Here is a 19,095-nt window from a genome sequence, read left to right as displayed (position 1 = left end):
TCTGCTGGGTCCCTTTAATTACTGTTTACAGAATCCATGGATAGCTCCATCCACACATCCCGTTATCTGCTGCGACCATACAGTCCTTAGCTCTCCTTGTGGTTGCTGTCATGTTCCCACCAACATGACAATATGAACTGAGGAACTACACTGGGCTTGACAATCACTGAAATTATAAGACCATGGGAAGTATTGTTTGAAATTAAACACCAAAAAAGTAGATTCTTACTTACCCGGGGCTTCTTCCAGCCCCTCCCCCTTCCCCATAGTCTTTCAGTTCCCTTGGTGTTGCAGGCAGCACACAACAATTTTTTCCCAGTACTAACACCATGAGAACACCGCCCATTCATTCATTAGCGGCACGTGTGCACGTTACCATAGCAACATGTATGTTACCTGGTTAAAGGGAGGGTCTAAGCAAATGAAAAAAAAAAAGATCTACTTACTTGGCACTTCCTCCAGCCCTTGGCAGCTGTCCTGTGCCCTCGCTGCAGCTCCGATCCTAGCCTGAGGTCTGGGGTCCCCTCCGTTGCAGATGCTGACCTTGCCAGGTTGGAATCTTCTGCGCCTGCGCAAGCTCTTCTCGCGATTGCGCTCACGTGGTCTGGAGTGTTCTGTGCAGGCGCAGTAGCTCCAGGCTATGTGAGCACAGTCTCGAACAGGGCAGATGTGCATTCTCACATGCACAATAGATGTCGGTCGGCATCTGCACCAGAGGGGACCCATGGGCCACCGGCAGGGAGCGGAGCTACGGCGAGGGACATATCAGCTGCCGGGAGCTGGAAGAAGCCCTGGATAAGTAGATCTCATTTTTTATTTAGTGCTTGCATCTGTCCTTTAAGGCCCGTGTTGTTAATGGGATAGCGGAGTATATTCTTGCGGCGTTATTCCTGTTAAAATTAAGCTACCTGCGCACAGCAACTATACGTGCCTATAGTGGCCGGCCTATAGTACATCAGGCCCATAGTGAAATGAACCCAAAGCTTATGCCCACTGCTGGTAGGCGTGGAAGCTTTTCAGATTCCTCCTTGGCCCAGTGAGTTGGCTGGCAACATGGGGCAAGGGTTTATAGTGTGCAAAAATCATTTTGTTTATATACTGGTAAGCACATCTCCTTTAGCTAATGTGTACAGGGGATGCTTTACATCTCTGCCTCAAGGTGCATTCACACCTAACAACTGATGTCGCCCATCAGGGAATGGGACCCGATCTCTTTGGGAGACATGGGCCGGCATGTACATCACATGTCAGCTATGCAGCTGTCAACGCACTCTGCTGCTATGTGGGGGCGAGGATCAGACGATGGAGCGGCGTGTGCGTGACGTTACAAGGAGGGAAGCATCTTCGAAGACGTGGGCTGCTCAGCCAAGATGATCCTTCTTGTGGAGCAGCCATTGTTGGTCGGGGGGCCGCTGTACACACGCCTGATTATTGGCTGAGGTGGTCGTTTTCTGCCTCTTTGGACAAGTGTAATCCGGTGTGTACGAGGCTTAAAGAGAATCTGTCACATAAAAAACCCTCTGGGGGATACCTACCTCGAGAGGGGGAAGCCTCTGGGTCCTAAGGAGGCTTCTCCTGTCCTCCTCTGGCCTGGAAATCCAGCGATGCGACCCCTCGAACAGCAGATGGTAAATATTTACCTACCGTGATCCTGCGCAGGCGCACTAGCTGAAATAGCTAAGCCCGATCTGATCTGCTCTACTGCGCAGGCGCAAGTCCTTTGATCGGGTTTGGCTATTTCCACCTTGAATGAAGAGCCGGTACTCCGTCTGCACTGGATCGCGGAAGGTAAATATTGGCCGTTATATAGGCGTACCACTTGTCAGGATTTGTGGAGGGACTTTCGGCTGAGGCAGCGCTGGATTCCCGCAAGCTACAGGGGACGGGGAAATCTCTTTGGGACCCTGAGGCTTCCCCCTCCCGAGGTAGGTATAACCTCAGAGGGGGGTTTTTATGTTACAGAATCTCTTTAAAGTGCAATAGTAAAGACAATAAAACAGCATTCGTAGTATTTTATGATCTGTAATCTGCTAGACTTTAGAGTCCAGCATCTGTCTTTCTCCGCTGCTTGATTGCAGTGTTGCCTCTCTCTATGATGCTTGTGCATTCTTGTATCTTGATGGAAGGGTGATTGGAGTGAGGTTCATTCTCTTTTATCTTCCTGCCGCTGGCCCTGCTAGTATTGATATACAGCCATATGATGTAGTGGAGTGACAGAACTGATGCATCTGTACAACAGCAACATATGAATAGCTCTGTAAACCTTCATCTTTTATCACACGGCGCCTCAGTAGGCCAGGAAGTGTCAAGCTCCATGCTCTCGGGGGGAACGCATGGAAACTATGTTGGTCTCCTTTGCAAGGTACCACTCCTCACTGCTGACAACAACAGTGACTGGTAACCAGCTATGAGGACGAGGACCCACCCTGTGCCTGACCTATAGGTCATGTTAGTATAATGAATCCTAACTGAACGCAGACTTCAATAAGGTGTAGGAACCAACACCATATACACTCATTATAATAGCGTTACTTGAAGCAAATCCTTTAAAGGACACCTGTACTGAGAGGGATATGTCATAATTATTTCCTTTTAACCCTCCTGGCGGTATATTAAAAACCGCCAGGGGGCAGCGCAGCCGTTTTTTTTATTTTATTTTTTTTTAAATCATGTAGCGAGCCTAGGGCTCGCTACATGATAGCCGCTGCTCAGCGGCATCCCCCCAGCCCCGCCGATCGCCTCCGGTGATAGGCGATCAGGAAATCCCGTTCAAAGAACGGGATTTCCTGGAGGGCTTCCCCTGTCGCCATGGCGACGGGGCAGGATGACGTCACCGACGTCATGGACGTCGTGACGTCTAAGGGAGTCCCGATCCACCCCTTGCCGCTGCCTGGCGCTGATAGGCCAGGCAGCGCAGGGGTCTAGGGGGGGGCTGTGTTGCGACGCGGATAGCGGCGATCGAGCGCGGGGCGGCGGCGATCGAAGTGCTGACGCAGCTAGCAAAGTGCTAGCTGCGTTCAGCAAAAAAAAAAAATTACTCAAATCGGCCCAGCAGGGCCTGAGAAAACCTCCTGCGCGGCTTACCCCGAACTACGTTCGGGGTTACCGCCAGGAAGGTTAAGCGAGCGATACCAGGTGCCTGGCTGTCCTGCTGATGCTCTGCCTCTAATACCTTTATCCATAGCCCCAGAACAAGCATGCAGCAGATCAGGTGTTCCTGACATTATTGTCAGATCTGACAAGATTAGCTGCATGCTTGTTTCTGGTGTTATTCAGACACTACTGCAGCCAAATAGACCAGCAGGTCTGCCAGGCAACAGCTATTGTTTAAAAGGAAATAAATATGGCAGCCACCATTATTCTTCTCACTTCAGTTGAAGAAAGGAGAGAAGGTCACATGATTACCTTGGTAGAAGGGAGCCTCTGGCTTTTCCAGTAACTTTCCACATCCTCCTGGAGACCACCAATCCCGCACTGGGGCCCTCTGGAAGTTGAGTAAGCATGGCCACATTGCACAGGTGCGGGACACCTCAGACCTGCACAGTAGCATGAAAGCCACACGTGTTCACTGATTGGAGAATCACCGTGCACATGTCTTGACAGGCCTTTGTTGCAGAGATTCAGGGGCGTAGCAATAGGGGTTGCAGAGGTTGCAACCGCATCGGGGCCCTTGGGCCACAGGGGCCCCGAAGGGACCTCACTCAACTACATTATTAGCTCTCTGTTGATCCTGTGCTCATAATAATCACTTCTATAGATACTTTGAATAGTGGTAATCAGTAACAAGCTGTTCCCCATCCCCTTCTTACACCTCTGACACTGTAGTTGCCATTGGCAGGTTTTGGTGCGCCGTATCAATTATTATGTATAGAGTGCTTGGGGGGCCCCAATGTAAAACATGCATCGGGGCCCACAGCTCTTTAGCTACGCCACTGCAGAGGTTTGTAGGGTCCCAATCCAGAGGCTACTCCACTGAGGTACGTATCAACAGGGCCGATTCTAAGAATTGTAGGGTCCCAATCCAGATGCCACTCCACTGAGGTACGTATCTACAGGGCCGATTCTAAGGATTGTAGGGTCCCAATCCAGATGCCACTCCACTAAGGTACGTATCTACAGGGCCGATTCTAGGGATTGTAGGGTCCCAATCCAGATGCCACTCCACTGAGGTACGTATCAACAGGGCCGATTCTAAGGATTGTAGGGTCCCAATCCAGATGCCACTCCACTGAGGTACGTATCTACAGGGCCGATTCTAAGGATTGTAGGGTCCCAATCCAGAGGCCACTCCACTGAGGTACGTATCTACAGGGCCGATTCTAAGGATTGTAGGGTCCCAATCCAGAGGCCACTCCACTGAGGTACGTATCTACAGGGCCGATTCTAAGGATTGTAGGGTCCCAATCCAGAGGCTACTCCACTGAGGTACGTATCTACAGGGCCGATTCTAAGGATTGTAGGGTTCCGTTCCAGAGCCTACTCCACTGAGGTACGTATCGACAGGGCCGATTCTAAGGATTGTAGGGTTCCATTCCAGAGCCTACTCCACTGAGGTACGTATCAACAGGGCCGATTCTAAGGATTGTAGGGTTCCATTCCAGAGCCTACTCCACTGAGGTACGTATCTACAGGGCCGATTCTAAGGATTGTAGGGTTCCATTTCAGATGCCACTCCACTGAGGTACGTATCGACAGGGCCGATTCTAAGGATTGTAGGGTTCCATTCCAGAGCCTACTCCACTGAGGTACGTATCAACAGGGCCAATTCTAAGGATTGTAGGGTCCCAATCCAGATGCCACTCCACTGAGGTACGTATCGACAGGGCCGATTCTAAGGATTGTAGGGTTCCATTCCAGATGCCACTCCACTGAGGTACGTATCGACAGGGCCGATTCTAAGGATTGTAGGGTTCCATTCCAGAGCCTACTCCACTGAGGTACGTATCAACAGGGCCAATTCTAAGGATTGTAGGGTCCCAATCCAGATGCCACTCCACTGAGGTACGTATCGACAGGGCCGATTCTAAGGATTGTAGGGTTCCATTCCAGAGCCTACTCCACTGAGGTACGTATCAACAGGGCCGATTCTAAGGATTGTAGGGTTCCATTCCAGAGCTTACTCCACTGAGGTACGTATCTACAGGACCGATTCTAAGGATTGTAGGGTCCCAATCCAGATGCCACTCCACTGAGGTACGTATCGACAGGGCCGATTCTAAGGATTGTAGGGTTCCGTTCCAGAGCCTACTCCACTGAGGTACGTATCGACAGGGCCGATTCTAAGGATTGTAGGGTCCCAATCCAGATGCCACTCCACTGAGGTACGTATCGACAGGGCCGATTCTAAGGATTGTAGGGTTCCGTTCCAGAGCCTACTCCACTGAGGTACGTATCAACAGGGCCGATACTGAGGATTGTAGGGTCCCAATCCAGAGGCCACTCCACTGAGGTACATATCGACAGGGCCGATTCTAGACTTTGTGCCGCCTGAGGCAAACTTGTGAGGATGTGCGGGTGGTGGCTCGTCATCACTGCAGGCCAGTAGTAGCGGCGGGCTGCCGCTTCCCTATACATCAGAAATAGGCTGGTTCCGGCACCCGGTAGGGACTATGGGGTGTCATGTGCAGGTGGCAGTGATGTCCAGGCGAGCGGCGGTAAAGCGGGCGGTGGCAGACCAGGCGGACTCTTCACTTCCTGTTTCTGCCTGGCGTTGCCTGAGGAGGTAAGCACTTGCGCACTACTGCCTGATCCGGAAGAGGCTGAGGGGGGCATTTAGGTAACGGTGGATGGGGTGCAGAGTGTTTTAAATTTTAGTCAGCTCTGGTATCCTTTAAAAAGAAATAAATATGGCTGCCTCCATATCCCTCTCGCTTCAGTTGTTCTTTAACCCTTTCGGTTTGAAGCATCTATTGCATACTGACTACTCTTACCTCTTGTGTGTCCACCTATTATACTTTTAGGCCTTGTTCACATTATAGGTGTTTTTGTAAAAATGTAAGCAGTTCATATCTGAGTGGTTTGTTTGCGATGCGCTTTTCTAAGCAGTGCTTGGGCCATTTTTGAGTCGATTTGCCTCAAAGGGAGGTATAGGAAAAACGCAAAACGATCACAAAATCGCTTTGGCAAGGGATTGCGAGAACGTTTTTTTTTTTTTTTTTTTTTTAAAGAGAATCTGTACTGTGAAAATCTTACATAAATAAACGTACCAGCCCGTTTGTTGTCTTCTCCTAGCCCCCTCTGTGACATTTTCGCAGCTCCCCGCTGCTTCCTTGGTGATAAAATCACTGTTTTATTCATTGATTTTGTAAACAATGAAGATGGCTGCCAAACAGGAAATACATCATCAGAGCAGGTGCCTGTTTGCAGAGGCTCCTCTCAAACATGATTTGATGGCTGGAATGTTAAGGTCCGTACACACGCCGGACTTTAGGCAACGACGGGTCCGTCGTTGCCTCCCGCTGGGTGGGCGTGCCAGCGACAGTCCGGCGTGTGTACGCTCTGTCGTCAGACTGATACGGCTGTTTCTGAGCGGTCCGCCCGGCGGATCGCTCAGAAACAGCCGTATCAGTCTGACGACAGAGCGTACACACGCCGGACTGTCGCTGGCACACCCACCCAGCGGGAGGCAACGACGGACCCGTCGTTGCCTAAAGTCCGGCGTGTGTACGGACCTTTACTCTCACGTGTTGCCTTAGCTGCTTGTCTGGGCTCTGCACTGATCTTTCTGCACTCACAGCTGTTCACAAGGTCACAGCTCCTGAGCCTGCAGACCCTGGCTGTGAGCAGAGACCTTGTCGGACTCATACACACAGCACACACACAGAGCCTGCAGGCGGCGTGGAGGAGGTGTGTATAACTTCTCCCTATCACAGCAGAGCAGTGCATTCCTCTCTGCCTCGACAAGGCTTGACAAAGAAAAGAAGATTAGATTTATTACAGAGACAGTGCAACTAGAAAAGACTGCAGTAATCAAGACCACATTAGAACAGGTATAGGAACTTATAGGATAGAAGAAATAAGCCTGAACATTTTGTTACAGAGTCTCTTTAAATACATTGTATTATTGTTACCAGGCCTTAAACAATGATTATTATTATTTAATATTTATACTGCACCAACATCTCCCACAGCACTGTACAGAGTACAGAGCTGAGACAATTGTTAGTCTATGGGCAGTGAGATCACTGACATTAGGTTTCTATTGCGCCAGCGCTTTAAAAAGCACGAGTGCTTCAGCGATTAGCGGGAATTGCCCTAGTGAGAATGGGCCCAAAGGGCTCTTTCACACTAGAGCCCTTTTTCTGTGTTTCAACGCAAAGTCGAAACTTTGCGTTAACCAAGGTAAAATAAAAGTCCATAGACTTTCATTTTACCTTTCACACCCGACGCTGCGTTTTGATGCGTTGCGGTACGACGCACCCGGGAGCTTTTTATCGTCGTGAGCCGGCGTTTTCCCGTCGGGTTAATTAATTACTACCACCGCTGATTGCGTCGCACCGCAGATTCCCGACGACACGCTGCAGGCTATACAACGAGTGCAGGAAACGGCTCCTGCACATGTTGTCTAATGTGAAAGAGGCCTAAAGGTTTTGTTCTGCGAGGCTGTTTGAAAATGTGATTGTAAGACAAGTTGTGTATGGTATAATATTATAATGTATAACACTGTATTATACATCCAGACACATGTACATAAAATGATTACTTTTGGACACAGGGCCGGTTTAAGCAACAATGGGGCCCCAGGGCAAAATAAACCTGGGGGCCCCCCCCAACATATACCCCAGAACAAAAATCAGAATTAGGGGACCTTTTTTGCAGCTGGTATAGTCAGGGTGTGAAGTCCCAATCGGTCAGAGCTCCACATTCTGGCTATCCCAGCCTGCATGGGGGACAAGGGGTTAAAAAGTTTCAGATGGGGGGACCCCACATACATTTTTTTTTTTTTAAATTCCCACACTCTAAACATAAAAAAAAATTGGGAAAATAGGAAAAAATGCCAGGGATCTTCATACAGCCATATTGCGGCTGTATAGCGATCCCTGGCCAAAGCGCTGCGGCTGCGTATGGACCCCCTGGAAACCCCATCAGGAAATTTATTGCGCTTTCGTTTGATGCATGTAAAATTACACTACCGTTAGGTTTGCTACTAAAAGTGACATTTACTGCATTTAAAACTATACTTTTTTCTTCTAAACTTTAAAATAGATTTTCTCAAAAACTATAAGGTCTTTTTGAAAAATTGTTTTTTCCTCTTATTCCTAATGATCTCCTTAACATATCTTGCAAATTTAGGGTTTCTAGCATTTAAGATGGATTTGCTATTAACCATTAAAGTCGGCAGGTTTTTAAATGTGTTTTTTTTTTCCTTTGAAACTTTAAAAATCGATTTTCTCAAAAACTATAAGGCCGATTTGAAAATTTTTTTGCCCTCTTGTAGCCACTGGGGGCCCCTACAAGCTCTGGGGCCCTGGGGCAGCTGCCTCCTTTGCCTTAATGGTAGCGCCGGCCCTGTTTGGACAACACTGGATTTGGACAATGTTTTTTTTGTTTTCATACTATTTATAGGATACTGTGATGTGTAATTATACAGAACATTTTGTACATGTGGATAACTGTTTGTATGAGATGTTTGTAACTTGAGTGTAATAAAGTAATTGGGTGTAATTAAGGGACTGTCTGTACATGTTCCATACTTCTATGAATTATTTGTATTGCTTTTTTGTTGTTGCATTTGTTCAATGCCAGCCAAGGCGGATCATGGCACTTAATACTGGTACTTGAACTCTTTATTATTTATATAGTATTTCTATAGCGCCAACATCTTCTGCAGCGCTGTACAGAGTATATAGCCTTGTCACTTAACCCCCCTGGCAGTATGATGATTTCTGGATTTTAGGGTCTTTTCAGCAAGTCTCAGACCCTAAAATCAGGAAAAATCATGACACCAGAATTTTTTTTTTTTTAGCGCTGGCGATTTTAAAAAAATCGCCTTCAAAGCGCTTGTGTAAGGTTCGCACATGTGAGTGTTCTCACATAAGCGAAGAGCTTTCTATCCAGTCGCAAACGCGGCTCCTGCACTATTTGCGCTTCAATAGAAAGGATAGGGAAATCGCTAAGCGCTTTAAACAAAAGGCTTTGAAAAGCGATTTCCCGAGCGCTTTTAATGAATAAATATATTGTATTTATTAATTTCCGAGGCAAAGAGTTCACTTCCTGACTGACATCAGGGAGTGAAAAAAAAAAAAAGCGACACAAAAGTGCTTAGAATAGTGCTTTTCTAACTGAAAATCGCTCTAAAAGCGCTTGGAGAAGCACCTTCAAAATCGCTCAATAAATCGATCAGCGCTTGCGCTGGCAATCTATAATGTGAACGAGGCCTAAAGGCCTAGTTCTCACTATGATTGCAATTTTGCAAAGTGATTTTCAGAATAATTTTGAAAGGAATGTGCAATGTTGCTCATTCCTTTAAGAAAAATCGCTCTTAAAGAGACTCCGTAACAAAAATTGCATCGTGTTTTTTATCATCCTACAAGTTCCAAAAGCTATTCTAATGTGTTCTGGCTTACTGCAGCACGTTCTACTATCACCATCTCTGTAATAAATCAATGTATCTTTCCCCTGTCAGACTTGTCGGCCTGTGTCTGGAAGGCTGCCAAGTTCTTCAGTGTTGTGGTTCTGCTATGAACTCCACCTTCCAGGCCCCTCTCTGCACACTGCCTGTGTGATATTTAGATTAGTGCAGCTTCTCTCTGCTCTCGTATCTGGATAAAGTGTCCTCTGAGCTGGCTGGGCTTTCACATACTGAAGAAATTCAGACAAGGGCAAAGCTGTTTGCAGGAAGAAAAGAGCAGCCTGAAACTTCAGTGCATGAGAGCAGAAGGGGGAAAGAAACACACAAATGATCTCTTGAGATTCAAAAGGAATGCTGTATACAGCCTGCTTGTGTATGGATGTATTTTCTATGTGTGGACATACTGTACATCAACCTACTTCCTGTTTTGGTGGCCATTTTGTTTGTTTATAAACAAACTTTTAAAAACTGTTTTTAACCACTTTTAATGCGGCGAGGAGCGGCGAAATTGTGACAGAGGGTAATAGGAGATGTCCCCTAACGTACTGGTATGTTTACTTTTGTGCGATTTTAACAATACAGATTCTCTTTAAAGGACTTACAAGGCCAAATAAAAAAAAAAAGTTCTTTACCTGCATGAATTTTGAATGCACGGAGGGTGCCATCCGCACCCTCCGTGCAGTTCCGCTGGGTCCCCGCTGCTTAATCTCCCCCCGGGCCGGCTCCCGACCCCACAGCCCAGGTCAGGCTGTCATGCCTCCTCAAAGATGGCCGCCGGAGGTTGATGCGGCTGCGCAGTCCGCATAGACGCGAGTGCGCCTGCGCAGCTCTAGGGCCTCCCCCGCCCCCCGATCCATGCACAGAAGACAGCCCTAATTCGGTGACGCTGCTGTAGAGCATTGCCAATCGGCAAACTGAGCACAATCGCTGACAGTGTGAACCAGCCCAAAGGCCTCTTTCACATCGTGGCGCGCTTCCGTGCGTATTTGTAAGCAGGGCTGCTCAAATACGGATCCGGGAGACATCCGGATAGTTCTCTCTGGATATCTCCCAGTTACCAGTGCAGGCTGGGAGGTGGGGGGGGGGTGTGTCAATCTTACCTGTATGACGTCTTCTTCGGTCCGTCCCTCGGCGCCTCCCACGATGCAGTCCAAGCGGCGGTCACGTGATTACAAACATTTCCTCCTTCCACGTTGAAGGAGGAAGTGCTTGTAATCACATGACGCGCATGGAGCGCATCGTGGGAGGCGCCAGGGACGGACGAAGAAGACGTCAGACAGGTAAGATTGACCCACCCGCGCGTTTACTGGGAGGTATCGGGATAGCAACTATCCGGGTATTTCCCGGATCCGGATTTTAGCAAGCCTATTTGTAAGTGCGTATGATGTGCGACACGCAGGAAAGGCAGAAGGGCATAGACGCCCTTCTGACGTTCACATCATAGGCACTGCGCAGAATTACGATGTGCTATGATGCGCTTGCGTTCTGCTACATGCGTTCTGTCCGCAAGTGCAGTGCTGACCCATTCACTTTAATGAATGGGATCAGCAGCGCAGCGTGTAACGGCGCAGATGGCGTGCAATTGTACGCGTTGTTTCGATCGCACGTCCTCTGCACGTCATGATGTCAACTCAATGTACCCTTACTTATAAGTTTCTATTTTCACATAGCTTCTACAGAATGCTGCAAAACAAAATTCTCTGAGGGCCTATTCACACTAGAAGCGCTTTTCTGAGCGTTTTGCGATTGATTAGCGTTCTTTAAAAATCACTCCCATTCACTTTCATTAAAATCGTGGTAAAAATTGTGAGAAAATATTGCAGTGATTTTCACGTGCGCGACCGCGAAATCGCTGGGATTTTCCGTGAATTTTATGAACGTGAATGGGAACGATTTTAAAATACTCTAATCGCAAAACGCTCAGAAAAGCGCTTCTAATGTGAATGAGCCCTTATCGGTTATACTATTCCACCCTATTCCTTTATGCTGGGAATGCACAATGAGTTTTTTGGTGTGGGGCAGATTTACTTTCCGATCGTTTTTTCTGATTGATTTCTATTCATTTCTGTGGGAAAATCGATCAGAAAAACTATCAAAATCAGATCCGACCTGTTGGAAATGATCTATTGAGCCATCTTTCTGCTGAACAAACTCATGGAGTATTCCCAGCATTAGATTGTAAGCTCACAAGGGCAGGGCTCTCTCTCCTTTTTGTGTCTTGGAATTTGTTACAAATGTATTCATCTTAATTCTCTCACTGTAATTACAGGTAGTCCCCGACTTACGAATGCCCGACTTAGGAACGAACGGCATGGATTCTGTGTTTCTATGGAAACAAGCCAAACATTTTTTTTCAAATTGGACTTGTAGTTTTTGAGAAAATCGATTTAAAAAAATAAAAAAAAAATGGCTTTTAAACTTGTATAAGCAGTTACAGAGGGCAGAGGTGACACAGAGGGGGAAACTGGTGGCACAAGGGGGCACAGAGAAAGTACAGGGGACAGAGATGGCAAAATGTTCCGACTTAAAGGATACCCGAAGTGACATGTGACATGATGAGATAGACATGTGTATGTACAGTGCCTAGCACACAAATACCTATGCTGTGTTCCTTTGTTTCTTTCTCTGCCTGAAAATATCAGGTATGTAAGTGGCTGACTCAGTCCTGACTCAGACAGGAAGTGACTACAGTGTGACCCTCACTGATAAGAAATTCCCCTTTTTATCTCTGTCTTGCTCTCAGAAGCCATTTTCTGCTAGGAAAGTGTTTTATAGTTGGAATTTCTTATCAGTGAGGGTCACACTGTAGTCACTTCCTGTCTCAGTCAGCCACTTATATACCTGATATTTAACTCTTTCAGGCAGAGAAAGAAAAAAAGGAACACAGCATAGCTATTAGTGTGCTAGGCACTGTACATATCCATGTCTATTTTATCATGTCACATGTCACTTCGGGTATTCTTTAGGCCTCTTGCACACTGCACGCGATTCCGATTCAGATTCCGCTTTTTAATCAGTTTTTACCTCCGATTCAGATTCAGATTTGTAGTGTGCAAGGAGCAAACTGCAAATCTGAATCTGAATCTGAAGTAAAAACAGATTAAAAAGCGGAATCTGAATCTGAATTGCTTGCAGTGTGCAAGAGGCCTTAAAAGGACCAGGGGTGGTTTGCCTGATCTGTGCTGCGTGGACTCTCCAGCCCGCAGCACAGATCAGGATTATGCCAGGGCGATCAGACTTACCCCCTTTTTTCCCCACTAGGGGGATGTCCTGCTGGGGGGGTCTGATCGCCACCAGCTTGCTGCGCTTTGCACGGGGGGCTCTTCAAACCCCCCCTCCGCAGCGTTTTCGGCGCTCCGTCCCTCTCCCTCCCTCCCCCTCGGATATCCGTCCTGCGCATTGTAGGATAGGCTTCAGCCTATCATATGCCGGCGATCCCCGGCCAATCAGAGGCCGGGGATCGCCGGTCTGCCTTACGGCGCTGCTGCGCAGCAGGGCCGTATGATGTAAACAGCGGGGATTTCTTACCCGCGTGTTTACATTTTGCCGGCGAGCCGCGATCGGCGGCTCTCCGGCTGTTCAGGGAGACACCCTCCGTGAACTGACATGGAAAGGCCGCTCGATCGAGCGGCCGCTTCCATGGTAAACCACTTAAGACCTGCCGACGCCTATGGGCGTTAGCTGGTCGTTAAGTGGTTAAGAACAGATTTAGGTTAAAGCGGACCCTAACCAAACATTTTTTTAATTCAAAATATTTAGTTGCACCACTCTGACACATACAAACATAAATAAACATTCCTTCAAGCCTATGAGCATTTCAGTGCATGCATTTCACCCTTCTCTTTTCATAACTAGGGTTATACAGGTGGCAGCCATTAGCAATTCCTCCTTTGCTGGACACCACCTACTCCACCAGTTTGAAAGGAAGGGGGGGGGGGGGGGGGGGGGGGTTCTTCAATAAATGTAAAATATTTTATATTTGTCATCATGCGGCTGAAAAAAGGCTGCTATTTATTATTATAATTTAGAAAAATTTAGATTTTATTTCTGAAATCTTGTATTTTTAATTTGGGTCCACTTTAAGAACGAACCTACAGTCCCTGGGGACTACCTGTACCTATTTTGTATATTGGTGTATACCATCATCTGTATTCTTATGTACCCCATGCTTGTTTCCTACCCTGTACAACGCCAAAGAATATGTAGATGCTTTTAAAATAGAGTGACCAGACGTCCCGGATTGCCCAGGACGCGTCCCGGATTCGGGGTCCGCTGTCCCAGGCTAATGAGGTCCCGGGAAACGTCCCGTTTTCAGCAGCGGGACGTCCCGGCCTCGGGACTCTGGCCACTCTCTCCTCAATGAACTGACAGCAGCGTCTATAGACGCCGTGCCAGTTCATTGCCTGCAGCCCCGCTCCAGCCTCCTCTTCCGGTGTCTGTTTCCGACACCGGCAGGCGAGCAGGGCTACGGCAAGATGGCTGCCGAAGCCCTGTACTGGAGACCTATTTGTGTCTCTAGTACAGGGCTTCGGGCGCCATCTTGCCGTAGCCCTGCTCTGCCAGGCTGTCAGCGCGGGAGACTGCAGGAGAAGTAAGACGGTCCCAGGAGCAGCGCGCCAGAGGCCGGAGACTTCTGCCAGGTGAGTAAATGCTTTATTTTCCAGGTGAAATGTTTGCCCGCATTAGGTTTCTTTTCTGGTGAAATGTTTGCCTGCATTGTTTCTTTTCTGGTGAAATGTTTGCCTGCATTGTTTCTTTTCTGGTGAAATGTTTGCCCGCATTGTTTCTTTTCTAGCGAAATGTTTGCCCGCAGTGCGTTTCTTTTCTGGTGAAATGTTTGCCCGCATTGTTTCTTTTCTAGCGAAATGTTTGCCCGCAGTGCGTTTCTTTTCTGGTGAAATGTTTGCCCGCAGTGCGTTTCTTTTCTGGTGAAATGTTTGCCCGCATTGCGTTTCTTTTCTGGTGAAATGTTTGCCCGCATTGCGTTTATTTTGTACCGACATGTTGCCCGCATTGCGTTTATTTTGTACTGACATGTTTGCCCGCATTGCATTTATTTTATACTGACATGTTGCCCGTATTGCGGTTATTTTGTGCTGACATGTTGCCTATTGCGTTTATTTTCTGGTGTCCGGGGTAACTGTTACTGCATTTATTATTTAATGGTCATAGATGGCTATGTTTGCTGCTTTGTGGTTACGGTATACTATTAGCATCACACAGTTTCTGCACACCCATGATGCAAAGTCTCGTTTGTCCACATCATGGCGTAAACACTGCTTTCTTATGCCTCGCTGTTACATCATTACGTTAGCTCCGCCCATACAATGTCATGGCCACGCCCATTTTTTTTCGGCGCGACGCGCGCCGCAGCCCCCCCAGTCTTCGCCGCTGCGCGCTCCTCAGTCCTCCCCACTTTTCGCCGCGGCGCGCCCCCCCCCCCCCAGGTTGGATCCACAAAAATCTGGTCACTCTATTTAAAATCAATGATAATTATGTATAGAGCGCCAACATCTTATGCAGTGCTGTACAGAACATATATTGTCACTAACTGTCCTTCAAAGGCACTCACATTCTAATCCCTACCATTGTCATATGTCTATGTATGTATCATAGTCTAGGGCCAATTTAGGGGAAACAAATTAACTTAATTGTATGTTTTGGGAGGAAACTGGAGTGCTTGGAGGAAACCCACACAGACTCGGGGAGAACATACAAACTCCTTGCAGATAGTGCCCTGGCTGGGATTTGAACCAGCGATCTAGGCGCTGCAAGGCAGGAGTGATAACCACTACGCTACTGTGCTGCTTATAATACTATAAACATGAAGGATTTCAAAAGTGGCTTTTCTTTCACTCATGTTATGTGTATTCATTTGAACATTTTCCACGTTGTTATTATTTATTATGTACATGATGATGTGAGCATCCATCTCTGCATGGAATTCCTATCCTCTTGTTATGGTTGTTCTGTTTTTGTTGCTTTGGCAATTGGCGGGAAACTCCCCCTCAGCAGCCTCTGTCAGTCAGGGAGCCGCACAGCCTGTCGGGATATGTGGGGTCTCCTCAGCTGCCCTGCGGTGCTCTGGCCAATAGGCGTCCTTCATTTCTGCGCTGACAGCTGTCCTCGAGCCCTGCACCCTTCCACAGCCCCTTCCGTCAATCAGTATCCCAGTTCCCGCCCGCTCTCGCACTCCCCAGCCGCCTCTTTCCACACTGTACATCGCGCAGTAGCTGTCGGGAGTTGTGGTCCAGCCGCACCCTAGACAGCGAGAAGTCACGCCAACAGAACCTACGTTCCCATAGTGCTGCGCGCTTCGGCCTAATAACAGCACCTCGCAGTGGCTGTCGGGATACGTAGTGCACGTCTTCCTCACAGCTATACTGTCTGTTTATTTGTACTACAGTCCCATAATGCCTTGCAACGTTGCATAGGCCGATGGTACTGTACCCTTACGGCTTCTGGGTGGTGTAGTCTTCTCTGTCATTGATTGCAACGATTGGCAGTTCCATTCGAACTACAACTCCAAGTGATCCTGAGCCTCTGTTTTGACGGCTCGCTGCGCGCAGTGGCTGCTGGGAAATGTAGTCCGCGATCTGACGCTGCTCCCTTCTGTTTCCCTCCCCCAGTACTGCAACCCCAGGATGCATCGCGGCCGCGGGCTGGATCTCTGGGGAGCGGAGCGGCCGGCGCAGGCGCAGTGTGGAGCGTTCTTGTAGTTCGCAGAGCGGATGAAGATGGCGGCTGCGGCCTCGGCGGGTCCCGGAGCCTCGGCCTCGATCAGGGGCCGCTTTCCGGCCCGGCCGTGGGTGGGGAGGAGCGGGACCCGGGTGGAGCGAGCCCGAGTGGCATTCCTCACGGGGAGGGCATCCGGCAGCGGGGAGGAGGAGGAAGAAGAGGAGCCGCTGCCGACAGCCGGAGCGTCACACAGCGAGCCCAGCAGCGAGGCCTGCTCCCGGGACAGCGACACCCCTTGCAGCGAGGTGTGTGTGACGGGGGGCTGCTGGAGGGGGACAGGGGGGCGGGGTCACGTGACAGCGCGGGGACCCCCCCTCCTCCCACCAGCACTATCATCACATCATTTCCCCCCCTTCCCCAGATACACAGATCTCCATCTATTATCACAGTATTATCATTATCTTCACTGTTACCCCTCCTCCCCCAGGTAGACAGACACTCCCCCCTATTTATTACTATAACATTATTATCATTAATGCACCCCCCCATTCAGTTCTGATACTATAGCAATATTATTATTACTATTGCACCCCCTCCTCCCCAGATAGACAGATCCTCCCTCCAAATCTGTTTCTATAGCATTATTATTACATTGCCTCCTCCCCCAGGTAGACAGACACTCCCCCCTATTTATTACTATAACATTATTATCATTAATGCACCCCCCCCCCCATTCAGATCTGACACTATAGCAATATTATTATTACTATTGCACCCCCTCCTCCCCAGATAGACAGATCCTCCCTCCAAATCTGTTTCTATAGCATTATTATTACATTGCCTCCTCCCCCAGGTAGACAGACACTCCCCCCTATTTATTACTATAACATTATTATCATTAATGCACCCCCCCCCCCATTCAGATCTGATACTATAGCAATATTATTATTACTATTGCACCCCCTCCTCCCCAGATAGACAGATCCTCCCTCCAAATCTATTTCTATAGCATTATTATTATTACATTGCCTCCTCCCCCAGGTAGACAGACACTCCCCCCTATTTATTACTATAGCATTATCATAACTGCACCCCCTCCTACATCAGATAGACAGACCCCATCATTTACTATAACATTATTATCATCATAACTGCACCCCTCCTACATCAGATAGACACACTCCCACCCCATTTATTACTGTAGCATTTTTATTATAAATCCCCTCCTCCTTCCCCCAGATAGACAGTCCCCGCCCCCATTACTATAGTGTTAAGTTCATCATAACTCCCCCCCCCCCCCACACCTTTCCCCAGATAGACAGACCCCTTATTTATTACTATTACCATCATAACTCCTCAGCCCCCCCTCCCCCAATATGATCTGCATCATTACCTATCAGAATTGTTTCTTAGTATAATCTATGGTGATGATGATGATGATTATCTGTGCACTGTTACCATTGATGCTTGGCTGCTGTCCTCTATAATCTCTGCTGTATAATAAGCTGATGGTAGCTGCTCACTTATCACACTGCTGCTATTGCTACTGTTACCGCCAGCATCTTCCTGACTGATGCACACTATATGGCTGCGGCTGGTCTGTAAAATATAACAATAGAAGCAGCAACCACCCTGCAACAGCGTGATGGGGCAGCAATCAGCATGTCCTATATTACAGAGATTTGTTTATTTTGTATACAAAGAGATAATAATCAGCTGCTCTGTACTGTATGCATAGTGTAAACATAGTATTTAAAATATCTATGCTAAGCTTCACACCAATCCAAAAAAGCTTTATTGGCAGGGCCAAATATGTTTAGCATTGCCAAAGCAAAATAAAGCATTAACATTGGGAGGGGGTTGTGGGAAATGGTGTAGGGGGTTAGGGTATATAGTCCATAGGGTATGGAGGGTGTACTGTTAGCACTAGTGTTACCCCATTGGATTGTTGCAGAGTAATTATTATTCCATATAAGCTGTCAACATTCATTCATTGTGCGGCTGCATCTCATAAAAGATGCTAATTATTGTCCCATCACACTGCTGCAGATCTATTTGTGTTTTTAATAAAAGGTATTACTTTTCCAAGACTTGGGTTTTTTTCTACCTACAATATGTTGTTGTTGTGATTATATGTTAAGGTCATCCTCGCCTTTTGCAGATCTATATACCAATAATCGCAAATGCAAATTTTGAGAAATTCCAGGAATAAGTTAGGTAGCAAAAACTTAAAAAAAAAATACTAGTTTGTGTTAAATTCTCACTGTCACTGACTGTCCTCAGAGGAGCTCTAATCCTACCATAGTCATAGTCTAATGTCCTACCATATTATTCTTATGTATTTATATAGCACTGACATCTTCTGCAGCACTTTACAGAGTACATAGTCATGTCACTGACTGTCCTCAGAGGAGCTCACAATCTAATCCTACCATAGTTATAGTCTAATGTCCTACCATATTATTATGTATTTATATAGCACTGACATCTTCTGCAGCACATTACAGAGTACATAGTTATGTCACTGACTGTCCTCAGAGGAGATCACAGTCTAATCCTACCATAGTCATAGTCTAATGTCCTACCATAATATTATTATGTATTTATATAGCACTGACATCTTCTGCAGCACATTACAGAGTACATAGTCATGTCACTGACTGTCCTCAGAGGAGCTCACACTCTAATCCTACCATAGTCTAATGTCACTACCATATTATTATGTATTTATATGGCACTGACATCTTCTGCAGCACTGTACAGAGTACATAGTCATGGCACTGACTGCCCCCAGAGGAGCTCACAATCTTATCCTACCCTGGTCTAATGCCCTATCATATTATTAT

The 19,095-nt window shown here is 47.4% G+C and overlaps 1 protein-coding gene across 2 annotated transcripts in view; it reads left to right on the top strand.

Annotated features, from left to right (window-relative positions):
* The first annotated feature begins 16,202 nt into the window (after window positions 1-16,202).
* The window catches only part of KMT2B (lysine methyltransferase 2B), a 105,032-nt gene continuing 102,139 nt past the window's right edge, over window positions 16,203-19,095 (top strand). For both annotated transcript variants that reach the window (XM_068241870.1, XM_068241869.1), the window contains exon 1: window positions 16,203-16,554. In XM_068241870.1, the coding sequence (XP_068097971.1) occupies window positions 16,303-16,554 (252 nt within the window). In that variant the 5' untranslated portion in view covers window positions 16,203-16,302. The remainder of the gene's footprint in view (window positions 16,555-19,095) is intronic.

The sequence above is a fragment of the Hyperolius riggenbachi genome, chromosome 6 (genome assembly GCF_040937935.1).
Source record: "Hyperolius riggenbachi isolate aHypRig1 chromosome 6, aHypRig1.pri, whole genome shotgun sequence".
NCBI lineage: Eukaryota > Metazoa > Chordata > Amphibia > Anura > Hyperoliidae > Hyperolius > Hyperolius riggenbachi.
Note: the sequence above shows the minus strand (reverse complement) of the source record. Positions and strands in the feature narration are given on the sequence as shown.